Source organism: Cervus canadensis, chromosome 7 (genome assembly GCF_019320065.1).
Source record: "Cervus canadensis isolate Bull #8, Minnesota chromosome 7, ASM1932006v1, whole genome shotgun sequence".
NCBI classification, from domain to species: Eukaryota; Metazoa; Chordata; class Mammalia; order Artiodactyla; family Cervidae; genus Cervus; species Cervus canadensis.
This window is the reverse complement of record NC_057392.1, coordinates 41,575,230-41,600,178: the sequence shown is the minus strand read 5'-3', so window position 1 is coordinate 41,600,178 and position 24,949 is coordinate 41,575,230. Positions and strand designations below refer to the sequence as shown.

General features: G+C 46.3%; 1 protein-coding gene across 2 annotated transcripts in view; it reads left to right on the top strand.

Annotated features, from left to right (window-relative positions):
• GPR156 (G protein-coupled receptor 156) overlaps positions 1-18,373 on the top strand; it is a 109,665-nt gene extending 91,292 nt beyond the window's left edge. For both annotated transcript variants that reach the window (XM_043475005.1, XM_043475006.1), the window contains 2 exons: positions 5,306-5,464; positions 15,329-18,373. In XM_043475005.1, coding sequence (XP_043330940.1) covers positions 5,306-5,464; positions 15,329-16,660 — 1,491 coding nt within the window. In that variant the 3' untranslated portion in view covers positions 16,661-18,373. The remainder of the gene's footprint in view (positions 1-5,305; positions 5,465-15,328) is intronic.
• Positions 18,374-24,949: the final 6,576 nt, after the last annotated feature.

Below are 24,949 nucleotides of genomic sequence, written 5' to 3'. Positions count from 1 at the left end.
TTAGCATCACCTCTCTTCTGCCTTCTCCCTACCTTGAATGTTTGTGATGCTTGGTGCTATGGCAGCCATCTGGTAATAATGAGGGAAAAGCCAAGAGAATGTATTAGTATACCAGAAAACAATAGCTTTCCCCATGTAAGACTGTAAACTCAGGGGGAAAGAATCTATGAAGAGATTCTGCAGTTCACAAAAAGAGGACCACAAATTTCTGAAGATTTAGAGAAGCTCCCTTCCTCCAAAGTAAAATAGAAAGTTTTCAGAGGGTATCTGATTAGTCTTGTCAGTAAGATTCAAAGGTTATTGCCTGTCTTTGACTAAAGCAAACCATCAGGAAAGGACATAATCTCAGATCATGAAATATTGAATAAGGATGAAAAGGATTGTGTTAAAAACCCCAGTAAAAGCACTGAATAGGCAATAGGACATGGCAAAATAATGAATTAGTGGCTTAACTTAAGGAAACAGAAAACAAGGACACAGGAAAAAAATGAGAGAGTAGATAAGAAAATATGGAGAGCAGATATGATTTGATGATATGATTATGAGATGATCTAGAAATATGATTTAGAACTAACAGGAGTCTCTGAAAGAGAACAAGATAATTTAGAGCAGAAGTAATCACCAGGGAACTATTAGAAAAAAGCCTTCCTGTTCTAAAACAAAACCTCTATCTGAAAACTGAGTGAATCAGTAACCTACGCCCTACGTAGGTTTCTCTCTCCACACTAGCCTCTGCTCCTCTTGCATCCTAAGCCTCAGACATAAGATTTCCACCTTCCTGTGTTTAAATCCTCAACCCCTAGGAACATAGTGGAATAGAGCTGCACTTCAATCTCATACACAGACATAAAAATGCGGGATGAAGTTCAGTTTGGAATCGGACTTCCAGGTTTAAACTAAGAACAAGCGTTTGATTTGTTGAAGTGGGAGTGGAAATGGAATTATTGGGGCAGGTGAACCAGAATTTGGCAGATAGACCGTGTTGGCCTTTCTCTTTCCTTCTCTATCTCAGTCCTTCTCACTGTCTTGAGCTTCCTTTCTCATACTCTATCTTTTCTACTTTCTCTCTCATGCTTTTTCCTCCTCTTGAACTGAGCATGGTCTGAAACTAAAAAGTACATTTTATAGTCTATTGTATTTTAGGTTTAGGATGTAAATTGTTTCTCAAAATGTAAAAGTAACGAGGTTTTTCAGGATTTTTGTGTGCCCCTGAATTGATCTTCCCCTCTGACTTGGTGGAAGCTTCCTTATAGCTCAGTTGGTAAAGAATCTGCCTGCAATGCAGGAGACCCCAGTTCAATTCCTAGGTTGGGAAGATCCACTGGAGAAGGGTGGCTTCCAACTCCAGTATTCTTGGGCTACCCACTCCAGTATTCTTGGGCTTCCCTTGTGGCTCAGCTGCTGAAGAATCCGCCTGCAATGAGGGAGACCTGGGTTTGACCCCTGTGTTGGAAAGATCCCCTGGAGAGGGGAAAAGCTACTCATTCCAGTATTCTGGCCTGGAGAATTGTATAGTCCATGAACTGTATAGTCCATGGGGTCACAAAGAGTCGGACACGACTGAGTGACTTTCACTTCACTTCACTTCTGACTTAGTGGCCTTTGGTTGAAGATTCTCCCTGTGAGACCTGAGACTGGATATTCCCAGGACTGTAGGACGGCTGAGCAAATTTGGAGAAGTGTTCAAGGAGAGCCACATGGGAGGCAGAGGGAGGGAGTAGGAAAGCGTCCTCCTTGCTCCTGAGCCTTGAGCCTGGACTGTGATGGGAGATAAACCAGATGTAGACTGTGAACCAGGCAAATCAAAATGATTGGCCAGAGGGAACCTGGAAGAAATACCCCATAAAACTAACTCAAACTGTCATGAGGGTGCAACTCAGGGACTCTCCCTCTGAGTCTGCCTGTGTCTCTATCCACATATACTGTACTCTTTTTCTCTTAATAAATACTTTACTTACATCACTACTTTCTGTCTTTGTGGAAATTCTTTTCTGCAAAGCTGAAGGGCCAGGGCCCTTGTCATTGACCACTGATCTAGTGGCTAGGATCTGGTGCTTCACTGCTGCAGCCCAGCCTCAATCTCTGGCTGGGAGCCCAAGCTCTGTTCCAAGCCATTGCAGGCCGAGGCCACCCTAGATCAGGATTTATGAGGGCAGAGGCATAGACTCCTCAAGGGCAGATAGGTGGTGCTAGAAAGCTGGATGACGTGACTGAAGAGGCAAGTGGACCAAGTAGCATTCTCCACAGGCCCTCAGGAAATGCCTGAGTGTTTATGCCAAACACTGAGGTCATCACCAGCAGTGAGCCAGCTTCTGCTTTTGTGACTTAAATGTGACCCATCCTTCCAACTACCGCTGTCCCCTCCCTCCACCTTTTGAGAGGCAGGTGGGTCCTGAGATAGGACATTATTTTATCTTCTAGACCCACAAAGTGTTTCATCTGCTCCTCCAGGAAGTTACTTACAACTTTCTACTCTGCCTTATATTCTTCTGTAAATGTCTCAGCACCCTTAGCAGACAGATGAGCTTTTTAAAGGAGAGCTCCTTCATTTGTTCACATATCTATCCATCCATGTATTAACTGTTGGGAACATGCAGTTAAACATGGCCTCAGTCTAGGCCTAGTTGGGAGCAGATGTGAAATGATTAATAACACATGAGTTAAGTGTTTAAGGATGTTACTCAATGCCAAGGAAGGGGTGCCCCAGCCTGTCTTGAGAACTTGGTGACACTGCCTCAGAAAATGATGTGCTTGGGCCTCGCTTGAAGGAGGAGTCAGAGTTCACAGAGCAGACTGGGGAAGGGTAGTAGGTGGCACTTCCAAGGGGGAAACCCTGTGACAGAGGCAGCAAGGTGTAAGAGAGAAGAGGCGTTTGGAACACCACAAGTCTTTGCTCTTTTCGAAGCACAAATTCAAACAAGGGTAAAGTGGCAGGAAGTGAGAGAGGCAAATGGGGTGAATGTCCAAAGGCCTGGGTGCACCCCGTTAAAGACCTGAGGCTTAATCCTACTGTTTTGGTTTCCTATTGCTGTTATAACAAACTCCTACAAACTGAGGGCCTTAAGCAATACAGATTTAATATCTGATAGTTCTGGTGGTCAGAGTTCTGACATGGGTCTTATTTGGCTGAAATCAAAGTGCTAGTGGGTCTGCTTCTAGAGGCTTTGGGAGAGAATCTGTTTCCAGGCCTTTTCCTGCGTTCTTCAACTCGCGGCTCCTCCCTCCATCTTCAGAGCCAGAGCACAGCAAATTCGGATCTCTCTGTCACATCTCCCCTCCTGCCTCCCTCTTGTAAGGACTTTTTAAATTACATTGGACCCACTTGGATGATCCGGAATCTCCCCATCTCACAATTTTAAACTCAATAACACTTGCAAAATTCCTCTTGCCGTGTAAGATAACATATTCACAAGTGCCTGGGATTGGAAGGGAAACATCTTTGAGGAACCATTTTCTTCCTGCCACACCCACAGAGCCCAGATGCTGAGAAAAGAAGACTGCCTGTCCTGAAGGAAGGGCCATGGAGAAATCCTGAAATTGTGACCTAAGGGTCATTTATAGCCATACTTCAGAAATCCTCAGGTTTTAAGGACTAGGACCTTCACAAATGGGGGATTAAGTGGGATGAGATTGGAGGGGCAGGGGCCTTTAGTCAGGGGCACCCTGACTTCACCCAGCCAGCTTAGGGTGAGACATATCAAAAATCTTGGAAGTATCCTTACACAAATGTTGAGCAGCTCCTCTAGCAGCTCTGCAGGGAAGGCTTGGGCTGGAGGTGCTGGGGGGAGAGAAAGGAAAAGCTAGGCAGATGAGGGGCCCTGAGGGACCACAGAGATACTGTGACACTGCCAGGGCCAGTGCTAGTAGAGCAGCGCTGAAGGTCAGTGCCACCCGCCCACAGCCATAGAGTGACCCTGCAGTGCTGGGCTACAGTAACTCCTGAGCTGAGTGGTGAGATGACAGTGCCCTAGGAATGGGGCCTTCAAGAAGGGCATCTGACAGAGCAGGTTCCTGGGCTGACCCAGCACAGGTCACATAGACTCCTGATACCATGAAGGACTCATGCTGAGTTAACAGGGGACCCAAGAGGACTTAGGGAGAACATGGTATTGAAATTGATGGTGGGATTTAGAATCCTATCTGAGACTTATGAAACTTACTTACCTTCCACAGTCAGTCAGAGCTCAGTAAATGTCTGATGAGCAAGCAAAGACATCCCAGGATCCCTGGGAGGCTCCCTGCAGACCCCTCAGCATCATTTCTAGAGCTAATGTGCCAGAGTGTCCAGAGCCCATCACTGGGGCCCTTCATTATGAGAATTCCTAGAGGAAAAGGAGATGCCTCCAGCCCTGTGGGCTCCCCTGGTATCATGTCACTGGCATTCACCAGGAGTGTCTCAGAGGCTCAGAAGCATAGCCCTCTTAGCAAATGTCTTCTGTTCAGCCCCATGCCTGTTAAACTAAACCAACCTATGCATCCATAGACCAGATCTGAAAACCAGATCTGAAAAACATTCCCCAGGACCCTCACAGTTGACCATCTGTCTTCATCAGCTGCGTTGAGAATGTGCAATGTGGCACAGCAACCTGGTTACAGCCATGACTCTGCTACTAAGTGTAGTCATGTGGACCTAAACAAGTCAAACTCCTTCTGAGTCTTTCTTCATTTGTCAAGGAAAAAAGATGGTCAGATCACAGACCTAATGTTCTGTCATTTTTATTGATTTTTTGCTGACATTTGTGGTTTTCTCTTTGTCTGAGCTTTGATACTGATTTGGGTTAGAAGTCCTCAAGAGGGAACTGGGCTTTCAGTGGCAGTAAGCACAGTCACTCAACAAATAAGATAATGAAGAATAGCTACGTACAACTAAAACCAGCTTCATTTGAAACCTATGGTGTTTAGCTTGCTTAATCCTGTTATAGCTCCTGAACTTTGGCTTAAGAATGTGAATAAATGAAAAAAAAAAAAAAAAGAATGTGGCCCTAGAACTATGCCTCAGCTCTGGTTTTCTCTGACAGTCCAGCAGTGGGTCAGTTAGTTGATGGGTCCAGCAGAGATTGTTCTTTTTCATCAACCTGTCATCATCTTCCTTTGGCGTTTTTTAAACACTATAACCTTAACATTCTCTAAACCTTCTGTTATTGCTGTTTGTGAACTTGCCAGAGTAAAGTACACTCAGGAGAGAATAATTTGTCCATTTGTGTGTCCGTGACGCTGTCATTCCTTGGTGTTTTTGAGAAAGAGTGAGAGAATGTGTTTCTGGGTGTGTAATTAAATAAATAACATGTGTTCTTTTCTCTAACAGCTGAAGCAATGGAAGGCATTTGAAGAGGAAAACCAAACAATCAGACACATGGCCAAATATTTCAGCACTCCCAGCAAAAGCTTGCACACCCAGTATGGTGAGGAGCAGAATTGCCACATTAAAGGAGAGAAAAACTCCATGGAGAGACTCCTCACAGAAGTAAGCCAGACCCCTGCCTGCTGGCTTCTCTAGAAAGAACTCCAATCATGCATTGGTGGGCCCTAGTTGCCTCATTGCTAACATTCCTTGTCTTTCCATTTCTCCAATTCCTGGCCATCCTGGTCTCCCTTCAGATCAATTCAGTTGCTCAGTCATGTCTGACTCTTTGTGACCCCATGGACTGCAGCACGCCAGGCCTCCCTGTCCATCACCAAATCCCAGAGCTTACTGAAACTCATGTCGATCGAATGGGTGATGCTATCCACCATCTCATCCTCTGTTGTCCCCTTCTCCTCCCACCTCCAATCTTTCCCAGCATCAGCGTCTTTTCAGATGAGTCAGTTCTTCACATCAGGTGGCCAAAGTACTGGAGTTTCAGCTTCAGCATCAGTCCTTCCAATGAATATTCAGGACTGATTTCCTTTAGGATGGACTGGTTAGATCTCCTTATGGTCCAAAGGACTCTCAAGAGTCTTCTCCAACACTTCAATTCAAAAACATCAATTCTTCGGTGCTCAGCTTTCTTTATAGTCCAACTCTCACATCCATACATGACTACTGGAAAAACCATAGCTTTGACTAGACCTTTGTTGGCAAAGGAATGTCTCTGCTTTTTAATATGCTGTCTAGGTTGGTCATAGCTTTTCTTCCAAGGAGCAGGCGTCTTTTAATTTCGTGGCTGCAGTCACCATCTGCAGTGATTTTGGAGCCCCCCAAAATAAAGTCTGTCACTGTTTCCATTGTTTCCCTATCTATTTGCCATGAAGTGATGGGATCAAATGCCATGATCTTAGTTTTCTGAATGTTGACTTTTCAGCCAACTTTTTCACTCTTCTCTTTCATTTTCATCAAGAGGCTCTTTAGTTCTTCTTTACTTTCTGCCATAAGGGTGATGTCATCTGAGGTTATATATCTGGCATATCTGAGGTTAATATTTCTCCTGGCAGTCTTGATTCCAGTTTGTGCTTCATCCAGCCTGGCATTTCACATGATGTACTCTGCATATAAATTAAATAATCAGGGTGACAATGTACAGCCTTGAGGTATTCCTTTCCCGATTTGGAATCATCTATTATTGTTCCATGTCTAGTTCTCACTGTTGCTTCTTGACCTGCATACAGATTTCTAAGGAGGCAGGTCAGATGGTCTGGTATTCCCATCTCTTTCAGAATTTTCCACAGTTTGTTGTGATCCACACAGTCAAAGGCTTTAACATAGTCAATAAAGCAGAAGTATATGTTTTTCTGGAATTCTCTTCCTTTTTCTATGATCCAATGGATGTTGGCAATTTGAGCTCTGGTTCCTCTGCCTTTTCTAAATCCAGCTTGAACTTTCTGGAAGTTCACGGTTTACTTACTGTTGAAGCCTGGCTTGGAGAATTTCGAGCATTACTTTGCTAGCGTGTGAGATGAGTGCAATTGCATGGTAGTTTGAACATTCTTTGGCATTGCCTTTCTTTGGGATTGGAATAAAAACTGACCTTTTCCAGTCCCGTGGTCAAACTTGCTGACATATTGAGTGCAACACTTTAACAGCATCATCTTTTAGGATTTGAAATAGCTCAACTGGAATTCCATCACCTCCACTAGCTTTGTTCATAGTGATGCTTCCTAAGGCCCACTTCCTAATGCAGTTGACATCACATTCCAGGATATCTGGCTCAAGGTGAGTGATCACACCATTGTGGTTATCTGGGTCATGAGGACCCTTTTTGTATAGTTCTTCTGTGTAGTCTTGCCACCTCTTCTTAATTTCTTCTGCTTCTGTTAGGTCCATACCGTTTCTGTCCTTTATTGAGCCCATCTTTGCATGAAATATTCCCTTGGTATCTCTGATTTTCTTGACGAGATCTCTAGTCTTTCCAATTCTATTATTCTCCTCTATTTCTTTGCATTGATTACTGAGGAAGTCTTTCTTATCTCTCCTTGCTGTCCTTTGGAACTCTGTATTCAAATGGGTATATCTTTCCTTTTCTACTTTGCCTTTAGCTTCTCTTCTTTTCTCAGCTATTTAAAAGTCCTCGTCAGACAACCATTTTGCCTTTTTGCATTTCTTTTTCTTGGGGATAGTCTTGATCCCTGCCTCCTGAATAATGTCACGAGCCTCTGTCCATAGTTCTTCAGGCACTCTGTCTATTAGATCTAATCCCTTGAATCTATTTGTCACTTCCACTGTATAATCATAAGAGATTTGATTTAGGTCATACCTGAATGGTCTAGTGGTTTTCCCTATTTTCTTCAATTTCAGTCTGAATTTGCCAATAAGGAGTTCATGATCTGAGCCACAGTCAGCTCCCAGTCTTGTTTTTGCTGACTGCATAGAGCTTCTCCATCTTTGGCTGCAAAGAATATAATCAATCTGATTTCGGTATTGACCATCTGGTGATGTCCACATGTAGAGTCTTCTCTTGTGTTGTTGGAAGAGGGTGTTTGCTATGACCAGTGCATTCTCTTGGCAAAACTCTGTTAGCCTTTGACCTGCTTCGTTTTGTACTCAGCTGCTTCTGCATTCAAGATCCCCTGGAGAAGGAAATGGCAACCCACTCCAGTACTCTTGCCTGGAAAATCCCATGGACCAACGAACCTAGTAGGCTACGGTCCATGGGGTCGCAAAGAGCTGGACACGACTGAGCGACTTCACTTCACACTTCACTTCTTCTGCATTACTGGTTGGGGCATAGACTTGGATTACTGTGATATTGAATCATTTGCCTTGGAAACGAACAGAGATCATTCTGTCATTTTTGAGACTGCAACCAAGTACTGTATTTCAGACTCTTTTGTTGACTATGAAGGCTACTCCATTTCTTCTAAGGGATTCTTGCCTACAGTAATAGATATAATGGTCATCTCAGTTAAATTCACCAATTCCAGTCCACTTTAGTTCACTTATTCCTAAAATGTTGATGTTCACTCTTGCCATCTCTTGTTTGACCACTTCCAATTTACCTTGATTTATGGACCTAACATTCCAGGTTCCTATGCAATATTTTTCTTTACAGCATTGGATTTTACTTCTATCACCAGTCACATCCACAACTGGGTATTGTTTTTGCTTTGGCTCCATCTCTTCATTCTTTCTGGAGTTATTTCTCCACTGTTCTCCAGTAGCATATTGGGCACCTACTGACGTGGGGAGTTTATCTTTCAGTGTCCTATCTTTTTGCCTTTTTATACTCTTCATGGGGTTCTCAAGGCAAGAATAATGAAGTGGTTTGCCATTCCCTTTCCCAGTGGACCACATTTTGTCAGAACTCTTCACCATGACCCGTCCATCTCAAATGGCCCTACAAGGCATGGCTCATAGTTTCATTGAGTTAGACAAGGCTGTGGTCCATGTGGTCAGTTTGATTAGTTTTCTGTGACTGTGGTTTTCATTCTGTCTGCCCTCTGATGCATTAGGATAAGAGGCTTATGGAAGCTTCCTGATGGGAGAGACTGACTGAGGGGGAAACTGAGTCTTGTTCTGATGGGCAGGGCCATGCTCTCTAAAATTTAATCCAATTTTCTGCTGATGGTGGGGCTGTGTTCCCTCCCTGTTGTTTGACCTGAGGCCAAACTGTGGTGGAGGTAATGAAGATAATGGCGACCTCCTTCAAAAGGCCCTGTACAAGCACTGCTGCACTCAGTGCTCCAGACCCTGCAGCAGGCCACCACCACCAACCCACGCCTCTGCCAGAGACCCCTGGACACTCACGGGCAAGTCTGGGTTAGTCTCTTGTGGGGTCACTGCTCCTTTCTCCTGGGTCCTGGTGCACACAAGGTTTCCCTTCAGTTCAGTTCAATCGCTCAGTCATGTCCAACTCTTTGCGACCCCATGGACTACAGCACACCAGGCCTCCCTGTCCATCACCAACTCCTAGAATTTACTTAAATTCATGTCCATGGAGTTGGTGATGCCATCCAACCATCTCATCCTCTGTCATCCCATTCTCTGCCCTCAATCTTTCTCAGCATCAGGGTCTTTTCAAATGGGTCAGCTCTTCACATCACATGGCCAAAGTATTGGAGTTTCAGCTTCAGCATCAGTCCTTCCAATGAACATTCAGGACTGATTTCCTTTAGGATGGACTGGTTGGATCTCCTTGCAGTCCAAGGGACTCTCAAGAGTCTTCTCCAGCACAATTCAAAAGCATCAATTCTTCGGCACTCAGCTTTCTTTATAGTCCAACCCTCACATCCATACATGGCTACTGGAAAAACCATAGCCTTGACTAGATGGACCTTTGATGGCAAAGTAATGTCTCTGCTTTTTAATAAGGTTTCCCTTAGCAGCAAGCAAAACCTCAGCGTTTCCCCAGCCACTGCTCCTGTTGCTGACCCTCACCCACTTCATTCATTCATTGGACAGATGTATGCCAGGCATTGTGCTAAATGCTGAGGAACAAAACAGTCCCTACCTGCATGAAGCTCATGGTGTAGTGGAGGAAATAGAGACTGATCAAGTAGCCTTACAGTTATAAATAGTGATAAGAATTATGAAGGCAAGAAACAGAGTGAGAAGAAAGAGTAGTGAGTGGTGAGGACAGGAAAATCTAATTTAGAGTGGTCAGAAAAGACTCACTGAGCTGAGAGCTGAAGTTAACTATAGATTGGCCAGGCAAAGAGTGCAGGGGAAAGCATTCCACGTGTGGGGAACAGCACTGTAAAGTCCCTGAGTAGTAGTGGGTGCTGGCTTCTTCTGTATGATACATTCTTTCTTTACATAGCATGGTGCCCTTGTTTCCAAGATCCTCTGGGGTCCTTTACTATCTTTTCCAGGTGCCAACTAGAAATCTCTGTCATCCCACCAACCCAGAAAATTAAGAAGTATCTAAATATGGGGAAGAGAATGAATAGAGCCTTTGACTATCGTAGTAGCGCTAAGTGGGGAATAAGGCAGCCCCTAGTCCTTCTTTCTTCTGTTCTTGAGCCAAAGTTGGCACCTCTCCCAGAACTGGGCAGAGTGGTGTGGGCTTGAAGAAAGCACATGGGAAAACTTGAGGCTTCAGTGCCTCAGAGAGAGGCATGGGGCCCAGAGGAATTAGTAGTTTTTTTCACACTAACTAAATTATATTCTATATAATTTTTTTAGTACAGAACATACCTGGGTAATGCTATTTGAGAAACTACACTTTTTTGTATTAGACTGACACTTGGGTATCAGTAGTCCCTGTGCAAAAGGATGGTGTGATGGGACCTACAAAATGCAACCTGTGAAAGAATTCAGCTCCCCAGATCCTTTCAGTCTTTCACACCATTCCCTCTGTTCTGGACCATTTTTATCCATCAGAGTATACTTCATGTCTTTACTATTTATGAAGCAGTCAGGACCTTTTTTCAAAGCCAGATTTCTTCCCACCTGGCAAGGAGTAGCATTGCCATTGATACTCTGAAGTCTTCAAAGAACCTTTTTTTTTCCCCCAGCTAAACAGAAGGCCAGAAACTTGGCGAGAACACCCAGCATGGTTTTCATTCACAATCAGCTCATGTTGGAACAGCCAAGTGGCCTGACTCTTTAGCCTTATGGTAATTTGTGACGTGCTTTTTGTACTCCTGCCATGCTACCCTGTTTCCCACGCAGTGACTGAATCTGCTGTATCCAGAAAGATGCCTCGAGTCTGCAGAGGAAGAGCCGTAATAGGGAGCAGATGCTTAGGCAGTAAAATGCTGGCCTCCTGCCCCCGACTCTCCACACCTGGAACATGTTTCCAGAACAGGCCTGAGAACCAGCAGCGCATCCCAGGGCCCTGTGGCAGGCCACGAGAGGCTCCAGCATCTGCATCCCCAGCTCCAGTACTGCCCAGGACATAAACACAGGAGTCTCTCTTGCCTCCTTGACTCCAGCTTCTTGGCTGCACTTCCGTCCTCTGCAGCCCCTCTGCCACCCTGGTGTCCTCCTACTTTCCCATGGTCTGAGTGGTTCATCTTCTCATTCTTCCCCCTCTTCCCTGTGGCTGGGGTCCCCAGAGGCTGTTTGGGGCAGCATCCACCCTCAGTTCCCAGGCTGTGTGGAGGCCAGCAGGTAAAACCCTCCCAGAGCCAGAGGGACTTCCCTCTACATTCTGCAGCAGAGGAAATTCACCTATTACTTTTCTTCCTTGAAGCACAGAAACAAGAGATTCCATTTCTCCCTGTGGCCTGCAGCCTATGAAACATCCCCACAGATGTTTTGCTTCCCTGGGTGTGCCAAAAGTAATTGTTAATAAGCTCATTTCAATGCAGCTGCCATGGTCTGTCAGATTTTGGTCTCACAATGGCAAACCACGCCTCTGATTAGTATGCAGCCACGGTGAAAACAAAGTTCCACTTCCTTTTCTGTAAGAAGGAAGATTTACTGATTAGTCTGACTGTTTCTAAATCTGTCACCAGCCAGCTTCAGATGTTTGGTTTGCTGGAGAAGAGTATTCCTCCCGATCAAATGTTTATACTGTTTCGTATACTGTGACAGGCTTCCCAGGTGGCACAAGTGGTAAAGAATCGGTCTGCCAGTGCAGGAGACACAACAGACATGGGTTCGATCTCTGAGGTGGGAAGATCCTCTGGAGAAGGAAATGACAACCCACTCCAGTATTTCTTGCCTGGAAAATCCCGTGGACAGAGGAGCCTGGTGGGCTATAGTCCATGGGGTCACAAAGAGTCGGACACAACTGAGCATGCACATGCCACTCCATACACTGAGGAATTTGTAAATAAGACACAGGAAGGCAGCACAGTTTGCTTGCTGGGGCGGTGGTCACCAGCTGATGGCTTCCTCCCAACTCTGAGAGGCGGCAGAGGCCTCCTGAAACCAGCCTGAGAATGTGGGAGGTGGGCTTCACAAGTCAGGGCTGGTGAAAAGAAAGAGAATTGGGGTACCTCCAGTGCAACCAGCACAGCCACCCCCTCAGAGAGATACCTGGCACCACCCAGTTATCATGAAGAGCCTGAGTGAATGTCTTCCTATGACTCACCCACTCTTCTCCTGGCAAGTCCTTGAATCACCTATGTTTCCCCGACAACACCCAGCCCTCACTGCTCTGCGCCTGAGAAGGGTGAACAGGCAGTCAGGCGCTCTGCTACAAGTCCTTCTGCTTATTCACCAGTTGCTCACTGGTCTGGGACTCTCTCCCAAGGATAAGAGAAGCAGACTGAATCAGGATGAAACTGGGAGTACCATAGTCAGAAAAATCACCTCCTGCTTTTAAGTTACCTCCAGGCTTATAAGTCCAAGCAACCTTGGAGTTGCTGCCAGAAGACTACTGTCAGACTAGTTTACTTAATTTACTGTTCCCTCAAAGAGTCACTTCTGGGCAACTCTTCCATATCTTTCTTAATTAATTTTTTGTGGAGTACAGTTTCTATATAATGTTGTGTTAGTTTCTTCCATACAGCAAAGTGAATCTGCTCTACATATACATATATCCCTGCTTTTTTAGATTTCCTTCCCATTTAGGTCACTACAGAGCACTGAGTAGCATTCCCTGTGCTATACAGTAGTTAACTCTTCTGTATCTACTCTAGAAGAAACCACAGGTTTGTCCATAGGTGACTTGTGTCAGGAATCCTAAAGAAGGCAAACACCCTTTTATTTCTCAGTTCAGTTCAGTTTAGTTCAGTCACTCTGTCATGTCCGACTCTTTGCGACCCCATGAATCGCAGCACACCAGGCCTCCCTGTCCATCACAAACTCCTGGAGTTTACTCAGACTCATGCCCATCGAGTCGGTGATGCCATCCAGTCATCTCATCCCCTTCTCCTCCTGTCCCCAATCCCTCCCAGCATCAGGGTCTTTTCCAACGAGTCAACTCTTCACATGAGGTGGCCAAAGTATTGGAGTTTTAGCTTCAGCATCAGTCCTTCCAGTGAACACCCAGGACTTATCTCCTTCAGGATGGACTGGTTGGATCTCCTTGGAGTCCAAGGGACTCTCAAGAGTCTTCTCCAACACCACAGTTCAAAAGCATCAATTTTTAGGCGCTCAGCTTTCCTCACAGTCCAACTCTCACATCCACACATGACCACTGCAAAAACCATAGCCTTGACTAGACAGACCTTTGTTGGCAAAGTAATGTCTCTGCTTTTTAATATGCTATCTAGGTTGGTCATAACTTTCCTTCCAAGGAGTAAGTGTCTTTTAAAAATTTCATGGCTGCAATCACCATCTGCAGTGATTTTGCAGCCCAAAAAAATAAAGTCTGACACTGTTTCCACTGTTTCCCCATCTATTTCCCATGAGGTGATGGGACCAGATGCCATTATCTTAGTTTTCTGAATGTTAAGCTTTAAGCCAACTTTTTCACTCTCCTCTTTCACTTTCATCAAAGGGCGTAATAAATGAATGGGCTTCCCAGGTGGCTCAGTGGGTAGAGAATCTGCTTGCAATGCAGGAGTCACAGGAATCACAGGTTCGATCCCTGGGTTGGGAAGATCCCCTGGAGAAGGGCATGGTAACCCATTCCAGTATTCTTGCATTGAGAATCCCATGGACAGAGGAGCCTGGTGGGCTACAGTCCATGGGGTCGCAAAGAGTCAGATTTGACTGAGCAACTGAGCATGCTTGCAATAGAGTGAAAGTTGCTCAGTCGTGTCCAACTCTTTGCAACCCCACGGACTATACGGTCCATGGAACTCTCCCGGCCACAATACTGGAGTGAGTAGCCATTCCCTTCTCCAGAGGATCTTCCCAACCCAGGGATTGAACCCCAGATTTCCTGCATTGCAGACAGATTCTTAACCAGCTGAGCCACCAGGGAAACCCATGCTTGCCACAAATGGACATCTAAATACTCACCCTGAACTTCTAAAGGGGATGGCAACAGAGGGCAGCATTTTGGCATTTGGATGAGCATTTCCTTATTACCTTCCCCAAACCCTCAGCCATGTCATCTGCCCCAAGATCATCAGTTCCCAGTGATGATCTCTTTTCTGCTCCACTGCCTTCAAACAGAAATTCCAGAAGGTAGACATCAGGTCTGAACTAGGCAATCAGCTGCTGTAGCACCAGAGGGTTCTCTGGGAACACACACTGCTGTTACTCCTCCTCCTACTTCGTGCCCCATGGTCCTGCAGTTAGAATGGGCATATCTCTGTAGCGGTCACCGGCCAGCATCCTAGGCACAGCCTGTTTTATCAACTAACAGCCATGCAGCAGGTAGGCAGCTCACTTCTCCAGTAATTCTGATGCCTGCACTTCTTTGGGCGATACCAACAGCTGATAGTGTCACATGATAGTGTTGGCCTCCCACCCCCATGTGTCAGCAGAGGGAGGTGATAACACCAAAGTGATATTCTCACTCCACCCTAAACCCCACCCCCACCCCTGGCTCCAGTCTTGTCACACTGGCCCAGGAATCTATCATTTCCATGTTCTCCCCATTTTCCAGGCTATTTAGCAAGAGGTAGGATGCTTGTTTCCCCAGTCCTTCATCCCCTTCACAGGCGCCTCAAAGTCATCTGTATTTTGCAAAAGTTTGATTGATATACCCAGAGATGGGCCATCCCAAACACTGTTCAGACTGCAGTTCTACAGAGCAACCTGACCCTCTCCTCAGTTTTGAGAGGATCTGCAGCAGCCAGCAGGCAGCTAGACTGTGCCCGCCCCCCCCCCCCCCCATCACAATCTCTCTTCTTGCAGACAGTGCTACAGTTTGGGGACATATGAGGGGATTAAGATCATACAACAATAAGTGATAGTTACTCTTTACTGAGCACATATGTCAGTTTATTGTGCTAAACCCTTTATATGCATCATCTCATTTCACTTCAAGAAGGTGCCTCCTCAGGGCCTAAGATCACCAGTTAGTATGTGGAGAAATGGATTTAAACTGAGATCTCTCCATCATGGGAGACACTGTGAAAACCCTCAGCAGCATCTTTTGTTGATAGTTTTGCTTTTGTTTTATAGAAAAATGCTGTGATTGAAAGCCTGCAAGAACAAGTAAACAATGCCAGAGAGAAGCTGGTGAGACTGATGTCAGCAGGGTGCTCCTCTGACCTCCCAGAGGAGGCTGTACCACCTGCCTCTTCCCACCACAAGGACATCCTAGCCGCAGCCTCTGCCCATAGCCTGGCACCTCAAGGGCCTTCAGAATGTCTCTCTGACTCTCCTAATGATACCAGTGCAGCCACCCAGAACTCCCAGAGCACCTCAGTGCTGGCCTCAAGTGTACAAGGCCTCACGGAGCCTGTGAAGGACACCAGCCCCTCCACAGGGCAGAAGCAGAAAATTTCTGACTTGAAAGACCTTTCTAATCCTTTACATTTGGGCTACAGCCAGAAGCCATGGGCTGAGCAAAGCCAGACTGCAGAAAGAAGAGACCAGGTACCCATGGCCCTCCACCAGTGTCTCATGCAAAGTGAAGAAGGCTCTGTTCCCCAGAGACATGGGCAGGTAGAGAACTCAGAGGGGCCCCCAGAGCAAATGTCAAGAGTCAATTCAGTGATCAGGGAGAAACTTCAGGAAGTCCTCCAAGATCTGGGCCTGGGCCCTGGGGCTCCCCTCCCCTCTTCCTTGTCTTGTCCCCAGCAGCCCTGGAAGAGCAACACTGCCCACAGCCCCCAGAAGGTCCCCCTCTCCAAGGAGCCGGGCTTCAGCCCCTCCATGGTGAGGAGAAGGAGGGCGGCACAGCGGGCTCGCTCACACTTTCTAGGCACTGTACCCTCCTATGTCGGGCACCGGGTAAACAGGGCCATTTCTGGGCAAAATGTACAGGACAGGGACAGCCCCTGCCTGGACCCCCAAACTGCTGATCCCAGGGTAGCAAGACCCTCTTCTGGGAATCCTTTAGTACTCCCTGCTCCTCGAAACAAGCCAGGCGCCCTAGAGGGCCGCACACAGCTCCAGGCAGAGCCCCGGCGAGCTGAACAGAGCATCGCATCCTTTCCCCAAAAGTCTTCCGGTTCTGGCCGGAAGCTGTGTCCCGCTGCCCCACGCCCATCCAGGGCCTCCCCCGACCTGCCTGGGCAGCAGCAGCCCCCAGGGTCCCCAGGCTGTCCCTCCCTGTCTTCTCCCAGTAGCTACCTTGACACCGAATCCAGCAGCTCAGACGAGCTCTTCTGCCGCTGCCACCGGCCCTACTGCGAGATCTGCTTCCAGAGCTCCTCTGACTCCAGTGACAGTGGCTCGTCAGATACCGACCCTGAGCCTGCGGGGGCGCTGGCTTCCTGGGAAAAGCTGTGGGCCCGCTCTAAGCCTATTGTGAACTTCAAAGATGACTTGAAACCCACACTGGTGTGAACAGCAGAGCAAGTCTGGACTTAGGGCTCTGTCGGGATAAGCCATAGCATGGTCCGCTGTGGCCTTCAGGGAACAGACCAGTGCCCTTACCGCGTTCGTGTGTTCATTTGAGCACCATGGTACCTTGAGCACTTCCTGATCTACACAAAGAGGGATATTGCCTGTTTTGTTACTACCTCACAGCATTCCTGTAAGAGACTCCAGCTGAGTGCCCATAAAACATACGCTTTAGATAAAAAGGTGCTAAATGAGCACAAAGGGTCTTCTGTTCTGGTCAGCCTGCAATGTATAAAACTCCATATATACCAGATGGATGGCTGGATGGACAGACAGATGGAGAAGTGGAAAGAAAATTTCTGCAGAACCAGAGTTGTGGACTGTGATTCATCAAATTGGCTTTTTGGTGGCCAACCTGCTAGGAAAATATCTCCTATGGATTGGGTGATCCACTGTCAGCAGGGGGTGGTTTGTTTCTGCTCAAGTTTGTGAACAACACCACCTCTCAGTTCCAGCTTCCAGTCAGACTCATCTCAGAGCCACCTGTACATCTCTGTTTTGTGTTCATGTCTTCATACCATTGTGGCACCTCACCATCATTGATGAGACAGTCAGGCAGCCTGGATCTCTCTCCTGGGCTCAGGTGGCACCTGAGGCACCCCTCTTCTTTGACCCTGCCGGTGGTGCAGTTTTGTGGTAGTGGGAAGTATGCATTGGCAATCCCTGTTGAGGTTGGAGAGGCCCTGTTGGTCAAGAGGGTGCCAGCTGGGCCAACATGACCACTGATGGCTACATTGACCTGGAAATAGAAATCAGGAAAATAGAAAGGAAGAAATGGGGGAGAAGATAAGAAAAACAAACAAACAAACAGATTTTGCACATTTACCTTGAGACTGGCATAGTACTTGGAAATATCAAATATCAGTAATTGCTTATGATAACCCTGTGAAGTAGGTACTGTCATCCCCATTTTACAGGTGGGGATTATGAGGCTTGAGAGGATGGAGGTGGCTTCCGTAGCATCACACTGCTGGAGAGGGGCCCATGTGGGAGTTGGCCACAGCTCACAGGATTGCAAGTGCATACACTTCCCTGGGGCACATCTCTTCACTTGTTCCTCTGGGAGTGGCAGTCAGAGTGTGGCAGGCTGGACAGCAAAGGTAGCATGGGAAACTGCAGTGTGCTCAACCTGCAGTTCAGGATGACAAAACTGGGCTCCTCACCTAAGTAAGCAGCCCGCCACTGCCTCACTGCCTTGGGAGCCCACCCACACCTCCCACAGCGCTGGGGAGCTGGTGAGAGATAAGTACCAGGGTCTTGTCAGCTGCCAGAGCCACAGAGAAAACACAGCTGGGTCCACTTCACTTGTTGCTGAGCTAGTTGTTTACAGGATATTCCCTGCCCCTAACCTGTGTGTGTATCTGCATGTGTATACATGCTTGTGTGCAGGAGCATGGGCCTCATTAGATACATCCAGAGGGGAGCATTTGGCTCTAAATGTCTTGCAGAAGATGTTATCATGGACTCTCGTTGACTGCTGACACCTTGTGAATCTCCAGACACTGGACCAGGAGGCCCTCCTGGCAATACAGCTTCTTCTGTTGTCCACTTTTAAATACAAATATCATAATTTATTCTGCGTGTGGGCTTGAAGTTTCTGCTTGTGCTGTTTGTATGCTGTCCAAGTGATGCCTTAATAAAAGAAATGACTCTCAAGGCAAGTCTCTTCAGAAATTGTAGTTTGGGACTGGGGAGGAGGGGTACAGGCAAGACTGAAGCACTCGAAGGAGTGGAAACAAAGGAGCATTTAGAGTTGCTGTTGGCTTACCATGGGGTCCAAGTGCATTTCCCGCCACACTTCCACTGGTAAGACTCTTCTGACATCTCCGTTTGCAGCTTCCTATCCAAGGAACACCTGTGAGTAGAGGAGCCTTGAGACCCTTGACTCTTCCCACCCACTGGGGGTCCTGTGCTTGGGCTTCACCTCCTTCAGCTTCTTTCCCCCCAGCGAGTCACCACTAGTAGCCTACTATTCAGGAGTGTGTGATATGGCAGTCCTCTCACTCGCTCCACTCCTACACCCTCAGTTCCCCCATCCCAGCCCGTCTATATCGCCATGCCTCTTCTGTCTAGAATTTCTCTCTTTTTTTGTGCACCTTGTGAATTACTCATCCCTCAAGACTCAGGTAGAGCATTCACTCCTCAGCCTTTCCTGAGCATCCTCAGGTAAAAACAACATCCCCCAGTTAAATGAAGAAAGGTGTTTTGGGGCCCATGTTTCAAACTTAGTTGTAAAGAAGCTTCTATCATACATTTTACCTAGACTGACTTTGTAATGCTTGCTAGACTTTGTTGAAAAGATGGAGAATCTATCCTAAAATCCTTATTTATCATTTGGCTGGAAAACTGTGTGCCAAGCACCACAACTGCCTGCCCCAAAATACTCTGCAAATCTGTTGTTTCCTCTGTGTGCCTCCTCTGCCCCCACTCCTCACCAGCTCCTCCCCTGGATCTTTTACTCAAGACCAGCTAACCCAATGAAGGTCTTAAAGGGATGTGTGTGCCATGACTTTGGGCCAACTCTTGATTGTTGCAGTCCTGAAGAAAGGGCAGAAACTTGGTGCAGAGAAATCCTGGGGAAGGAAACTTTGCCTCTGCTGCTGTCTTTGAGACTATGCCTGTCTCTATTGGTCTCAAGGTCTGGCATGGAGCCAGCCTCTTTCTTACCCAATTAAGAAAGATTGCTTTGCTGATTGAAATCTTGGGACCAGAGGTGTCCATCCCAGTCCCAAAGTCTGCCCCTTTCTCTGGCCCGGGTCAAACTCTCTTTCCTTAAAGGATCAGTGTGGCCTCCCCAGAGCTCAGGAAAATAGAACATCAGATGTCAGTTCAGTTCAGTTCAGTCGCTCAGTCGTGTCCGACTCTTTGTTACCCCATGGACCACGGCATGCCAGGGCTCCCTGTCCATCACCAACTCCCAGAGTTTACCCAAACTCATGTCCATTGAGTCGGTGATGCCATCCAACCATCTCATCCTCTGCCATCCCCTTCTCCTGCCCTCAGTCTTTCCCAGCATCAGGGTCTTCTCAAAAGAGTCAGCTCATTGCATCGGGTGGCCAAAGTATTGCAGATGACACCACCCTTATGGCAGGAAGTGAAGAAGAACTAAAGAACCTCTTGATGAAAGAGGAGAGTGAAAAAGTTGGCTTAAAGCTCAACATTCAGAAAACTAAGATAATGGCATTTGGTCCCATCACTTCATGGCAAATAGATAGGAAAACAGTGGCATCAAATGTCAGAGGCATGTTTTTACCAAACTGTATCACTTGTAAAATGGTAAAGAGGAAAGTCAACGCAGGTTGCACAAAAATCTCTTCTATGTCTGTATTTATTATATTTAGATGTGTCTCCTTCACAGACTACAAGTTCCTAAAAGCTCTAAGTGTGTCTTCTGCATCTTTGTATCCTCTAGAGTAGCCATTAGAGAGCTTTGCACAAATTATGAACCTGATAAATGTTTGATGGATGGATTTCTGGGCAGATAAATGGATGAAACCAAGGAAAGCAAGGAAACAAAGGAAGGCAAAGAACCTGTAATGGATCTTGCAATGCAACAGAAAGGGAGGCAGGGCCATCTGGCTTCACTGCTTTTCAATGAGGTAAGAGCGAGAAACATCACTGAAAGACACAGAGGTGACTGAATTCTGAAAATGACAGTACTTTTACGTCTCTTAGGGGTAGGGGAGGCAAAGTGACAAGAGTTAATGGAAGAGAAACAAGGTTGTTGCAATAAAGGTGTTCTCTTAAAGATGCTTTCCTCCCATGCTTGTAACTAAGTTACACGCAGTATTAGCAGGAAGACAGTCTGCTCCTCTTTCTCAGCATCATCTCCCCTTTCTCAGAGCCCCAAACAAAACAGTGTCTCTGTTCTCTCTGGCTGCTGCACTCTTCCCAGGAACACCATCTGGGCTTTGTTAAGGGAAGTCTAATGCAGAGGTGGCAACTTGGGGACTGAAAGCAGGAGAGAGGTTACTCATTGCCCTCAAACTTGGCTCTTTTTCACCTTCAATACCCACTCTTCTCTTTTTCTCCCTGAATTATTTCTGATGTTAGCATCCCCTCGCCAAACTGCATTTGATTAAGGGAACATCTTGGGATGTTCAGTTCACCATGGAGGTCATGAAGAGATAAGAAATGCCAGTGTCATGATTCAAAGTAATCTGTTATGTGCTTGACAAGATCTAGGTCAATACTTTCCAACCCTTTTTATTCTTTGACTTACCTTTGGATGTCTAAATATACAAGCAAGACATGTAAGCTCGGAGAATAAGTACTTGGGAAAGGCCCTGAAAAGGTCTGCAGGTGACTAAGAGAAGAGCAGGAGGGCAGGAGGACAAGAAGTCCTGAAAACAGAGAGATGAGGGCGATACGGTGAAGAAGCGTGTGTGCTAAGTCACTTCAGTCAGGTCTGACTCTTTGTGACTGACCCCTGGCAGCCTGTGACTGCCAGGCTCTTCTATCCATGGGATTCTCCAGGCAAGAATACTGGAGTGGGTGAAGGAGGGAAGAAAGTAAAGAACAAAAGGCACCTGCTTAGATTTGTCCATAGACATTGCCTCTCTTGTAAATGAACGGGCTGCTCTGGTCTGAACTGAGCAAAAGTGGGGCCCACTTCTATGAAGAAAGCCAGGAAATCCTTGCAGAGCCCTTTCTTCAGTGGATACATAACCATGGATTCATTTATGTACTAGATTGTGAGCTACCTGCTTGCCACTTCTTATAATTATCTTGATGTCCCCAGCACCCAGCATTGTGGTGCATGCGTTGATGCTCAGCAGGCGTTTGTCAAAAGAAATCAAGACAAGAGTGGCCTCGCCAGAACCGTCTCAAGGGGGACCCCAGGGAGGCCATGCATAAGAACCGAGGTCACCTGGGAAGCAGGGCTTAGATATTTCACTTGGAGTAAACAAAAGTGCTGTTGATTCACTGTTTAAATGCTTTGTGATGATGCCTGGACCCTTTCTCAAAAGAAGTCCTTTAAATGTGCTCTCCACTAATTTTGGTACAATAAATTTCCCCATGGTCTACCCGGGGCTTAGAGTCATCTGTGGGACTGTGTGACTTTCAGCAAGTTGGGTAACTTCTTTGTGGCTCAGTTTGCCCAACTGTAAACTGGGATAATACCTGGGTAGGTATTATAAATACCTAGATAAAACCTGGGTAGGTGAGAATAAACACCTACCTCACATAAATATGAGGGTTAAATAAATTAATATTAATTATTTATCTGAACTATGCCTGGAACCTAGTAAACATTATATAAATGTTTGTCTTAGAATGTTGTTTGGGAAAATATAAAATACTTTTATATTTTAAAAGCCTCTATATGTTTTCTTGCTTTATACTAAAATCCCCATTCCTGTGTTCAGCTTGTTCCTGATGGAAGGGTCTTCTAAAAAGATCTGGTAACATAAGGATGGCCCTTTGGTTCAGCCTACTTCTAGGACAACAGAAAGTTCTCCCTGAACCCCTTCCAGGTCAGACTCACTGTGTGTGGGGAATGCATTCACCTGCAGGACTCAAATATTAGAGCAGGCCTAGGGAAAGATTCAGTTGAAAGTCAGGAAGTCTGATTTTTTTTAGGGTGGAGCCAAAAGACAGCTACTTTCGTTTACAGAACAGTATGTCCTTTATAATATAAAAAAATATGTAGGGAGCCTAGAATGTGCCAAGGAAGCTACTATGTGACAGGGAAAGCTGGTGTGCTGCAGTCTGCGGGGTCGCAAAGAGTCACGCACAACTTGGTGACTGAACAACAACAGCAAAACTTTGTGTCACTAACACTTCTCTCATTAAGACTTAAAACAGCCCTGCTGCTGCTGCTAAGTCGCTTCAGTCGTGTCTGACTCTGTGCGACCCCATATACCACAGCCCACAGAATAGTTAATGATTTCTGTTTTACAGGTGAGAAAACTGTAACTGGGAGAGGTTAGGTAACTTACCCAAAGTAACTTAGCCGGTTAGAGATGGAGCCAAAGTTTAACTGAAATCTGATTTGATTCCAGAGCCCTTTTTGGATGCCCCAGAGCATGCGCTCCATGCATGCTACCAGAAGACAGAAGGAATTTCAACCCAGCAGGGCAGGGACCTAGGCTGAGGTTTTCTTAGGACACCAAGGTTTCCTTAGGGAAAGCAAGCTTGTCTGGTTCTGTAAGCCTATTGCAAAACCCTCCATTGCTGAGTCATTGAACAGGGTCTTGAAGGCTGGAAGGGAACTTTCTAAAGCTACCCGGCCACTTTTGCCCGCTTCAGGAAGTTCAGTGCCAAACACACGTGATACTGAAAATAAGCAAGTCCCTTGTGTAAAAAGACCAAACCCAGTCCTCCAGACTGAAAGTTTTTTCTTAAGAGTTGTGCACTCTAAGTGACACAAAAAGATGATGCTGGACAAGGATTGCAGAAAACCCCATGATGACTAGAAGGCATGAGACCACAGGGCTTCTGGGGAGACTGGGAACAGGCCACGGAATCTCTTCAACCCCAGCCTCCACTTTGCTGAAAAACTTACTTTGCTCCCACTTCCTGCAAGATGAGCTCTCACCTTGGTTTGGGATTCAAGGCCCTTCCTTATGGAGTTCTACCTTCCCCCATTCTCAACTTGCCTAAATCTCTCCTCCTGTCTCCCACCAAATGGGTTTACTATATGGTAAGCAGAGCTTGCCAGCACCCTCCTCAACACTCACTTTTGGTCATACCAGCCCCTCTCTCCCTCCTTCTACACACCCCAGCCTGAAGTGACCTCTTGTTCCCCTGACCAGTTCCAGCTGGTCTCAGAATTTATTATCTTGGGCAGTTTTATAAGTCCTTCATGTTAACTTTTCACACGTTCATTTCTTGCCTCTCCAACTAGATTATCAGACGTCAAAGCCATGTCTGATTTATCATCGCATGCCCACAACACCTTTCACAGTGCCCAATGCCTCAGAGATCTCAATCAGCATTTCTAGGTTTATTCTGAAGACTGATCAACTCCCTGTTTGTTCTCACCTTTCTGTTTGTATCAAGTGGATCTTGAGCAAACAAAAAGGAATTTGGCAGCTTTTTTTCCTCAGACTGTACTTGAAAGTTTAGCATTTCAGAAGATCTCTGCTGTCTCATTAGTTGAGAGTCCACTATATTCCAAGCATTATGATAGAGCCTTGAAGACAATGCTGGAAGAAATTAAGCTAATAGGACCCAAGTAATAAGATCCCTGAAAACTCTGGGTGCAATTTCCTCAGCATCCTCAAAACAAACAAACAAAAATCAGCAACAGCGAAAACCTCTCCTCTGGATAGTTCCCATCTATGAACACCTACAGAAAGCTGGAGAGTCCTAAAAAAAGAGGGGAGTCAGATGTTTCTATTGTTGTTGCTACTGTTACCACCATAAAATATAGTGGAGAACTGGAAACAGAATGCAGGTCTATCAACAGTCTTCTGATGTCACAAGCAGGTACTTTTACACTCAGGAAAAGAGGCCCTACCAGAGAATGCAGCCAGATGTTGTATTTCCAGCAGCTACCCCTGTCACTGTGGGACTACAGGAGTGTCCTGACTGGGTCTTGCATGCAGACACTGCTGTCAATCTACATTCTAAAAGGATTTCTTTCCTCTGAAGCCCTGCCTGTAACTTCCAGGATATCCCAGAACAAGGAAGGGTCTGACACTAGTATTTAAGTTCCCAAAGTGATTTTCTTGTGCAGCCAGAGTTGAGAGCACCTGGGCTTTGACTCTGATCTCCATACCAGAAAGAAGCTTCTGGGTCCTGCCACCATCTCTATCCTTGAAAGAAAGTGAAAGTGAAAGTCACTCAGTCGTGTCTGACTCTGTGTGATCCCATGGAGTGTACAGTCCGTGGAATTCTCCAGGCCAGAATACAGGAGTGAGTAGCCTTTCCCTTCTCCAGGGGATCTTCCCAACCCAGGAATCTAACCCAGGTCTCCCGCATTGCAGGCAGGTTCTTTACCAGCTGAGCATCCTTATGATCTGCCCAACTCCTGTCCTGGAGTAATCCGACTCCTTCATAAGTATATGGGTTAGGGAAGATAGACGGATTATAGATATTTTCTTCTCCCCTACTCTCTCCTTTTCTATCCCTTCATCTCCTGTGGGCGGGTCCCTCCTCCTCTGGGAACCTTTCCCGTACATCTCAGCCCATGGCACCTGCTCTCTGCTCCAGCAGTGATCCCACAGTCGCCCAGCTTACACTCACCCACGTGAGGAGTGCAGCCCCTCATGTGGATATTCTTCA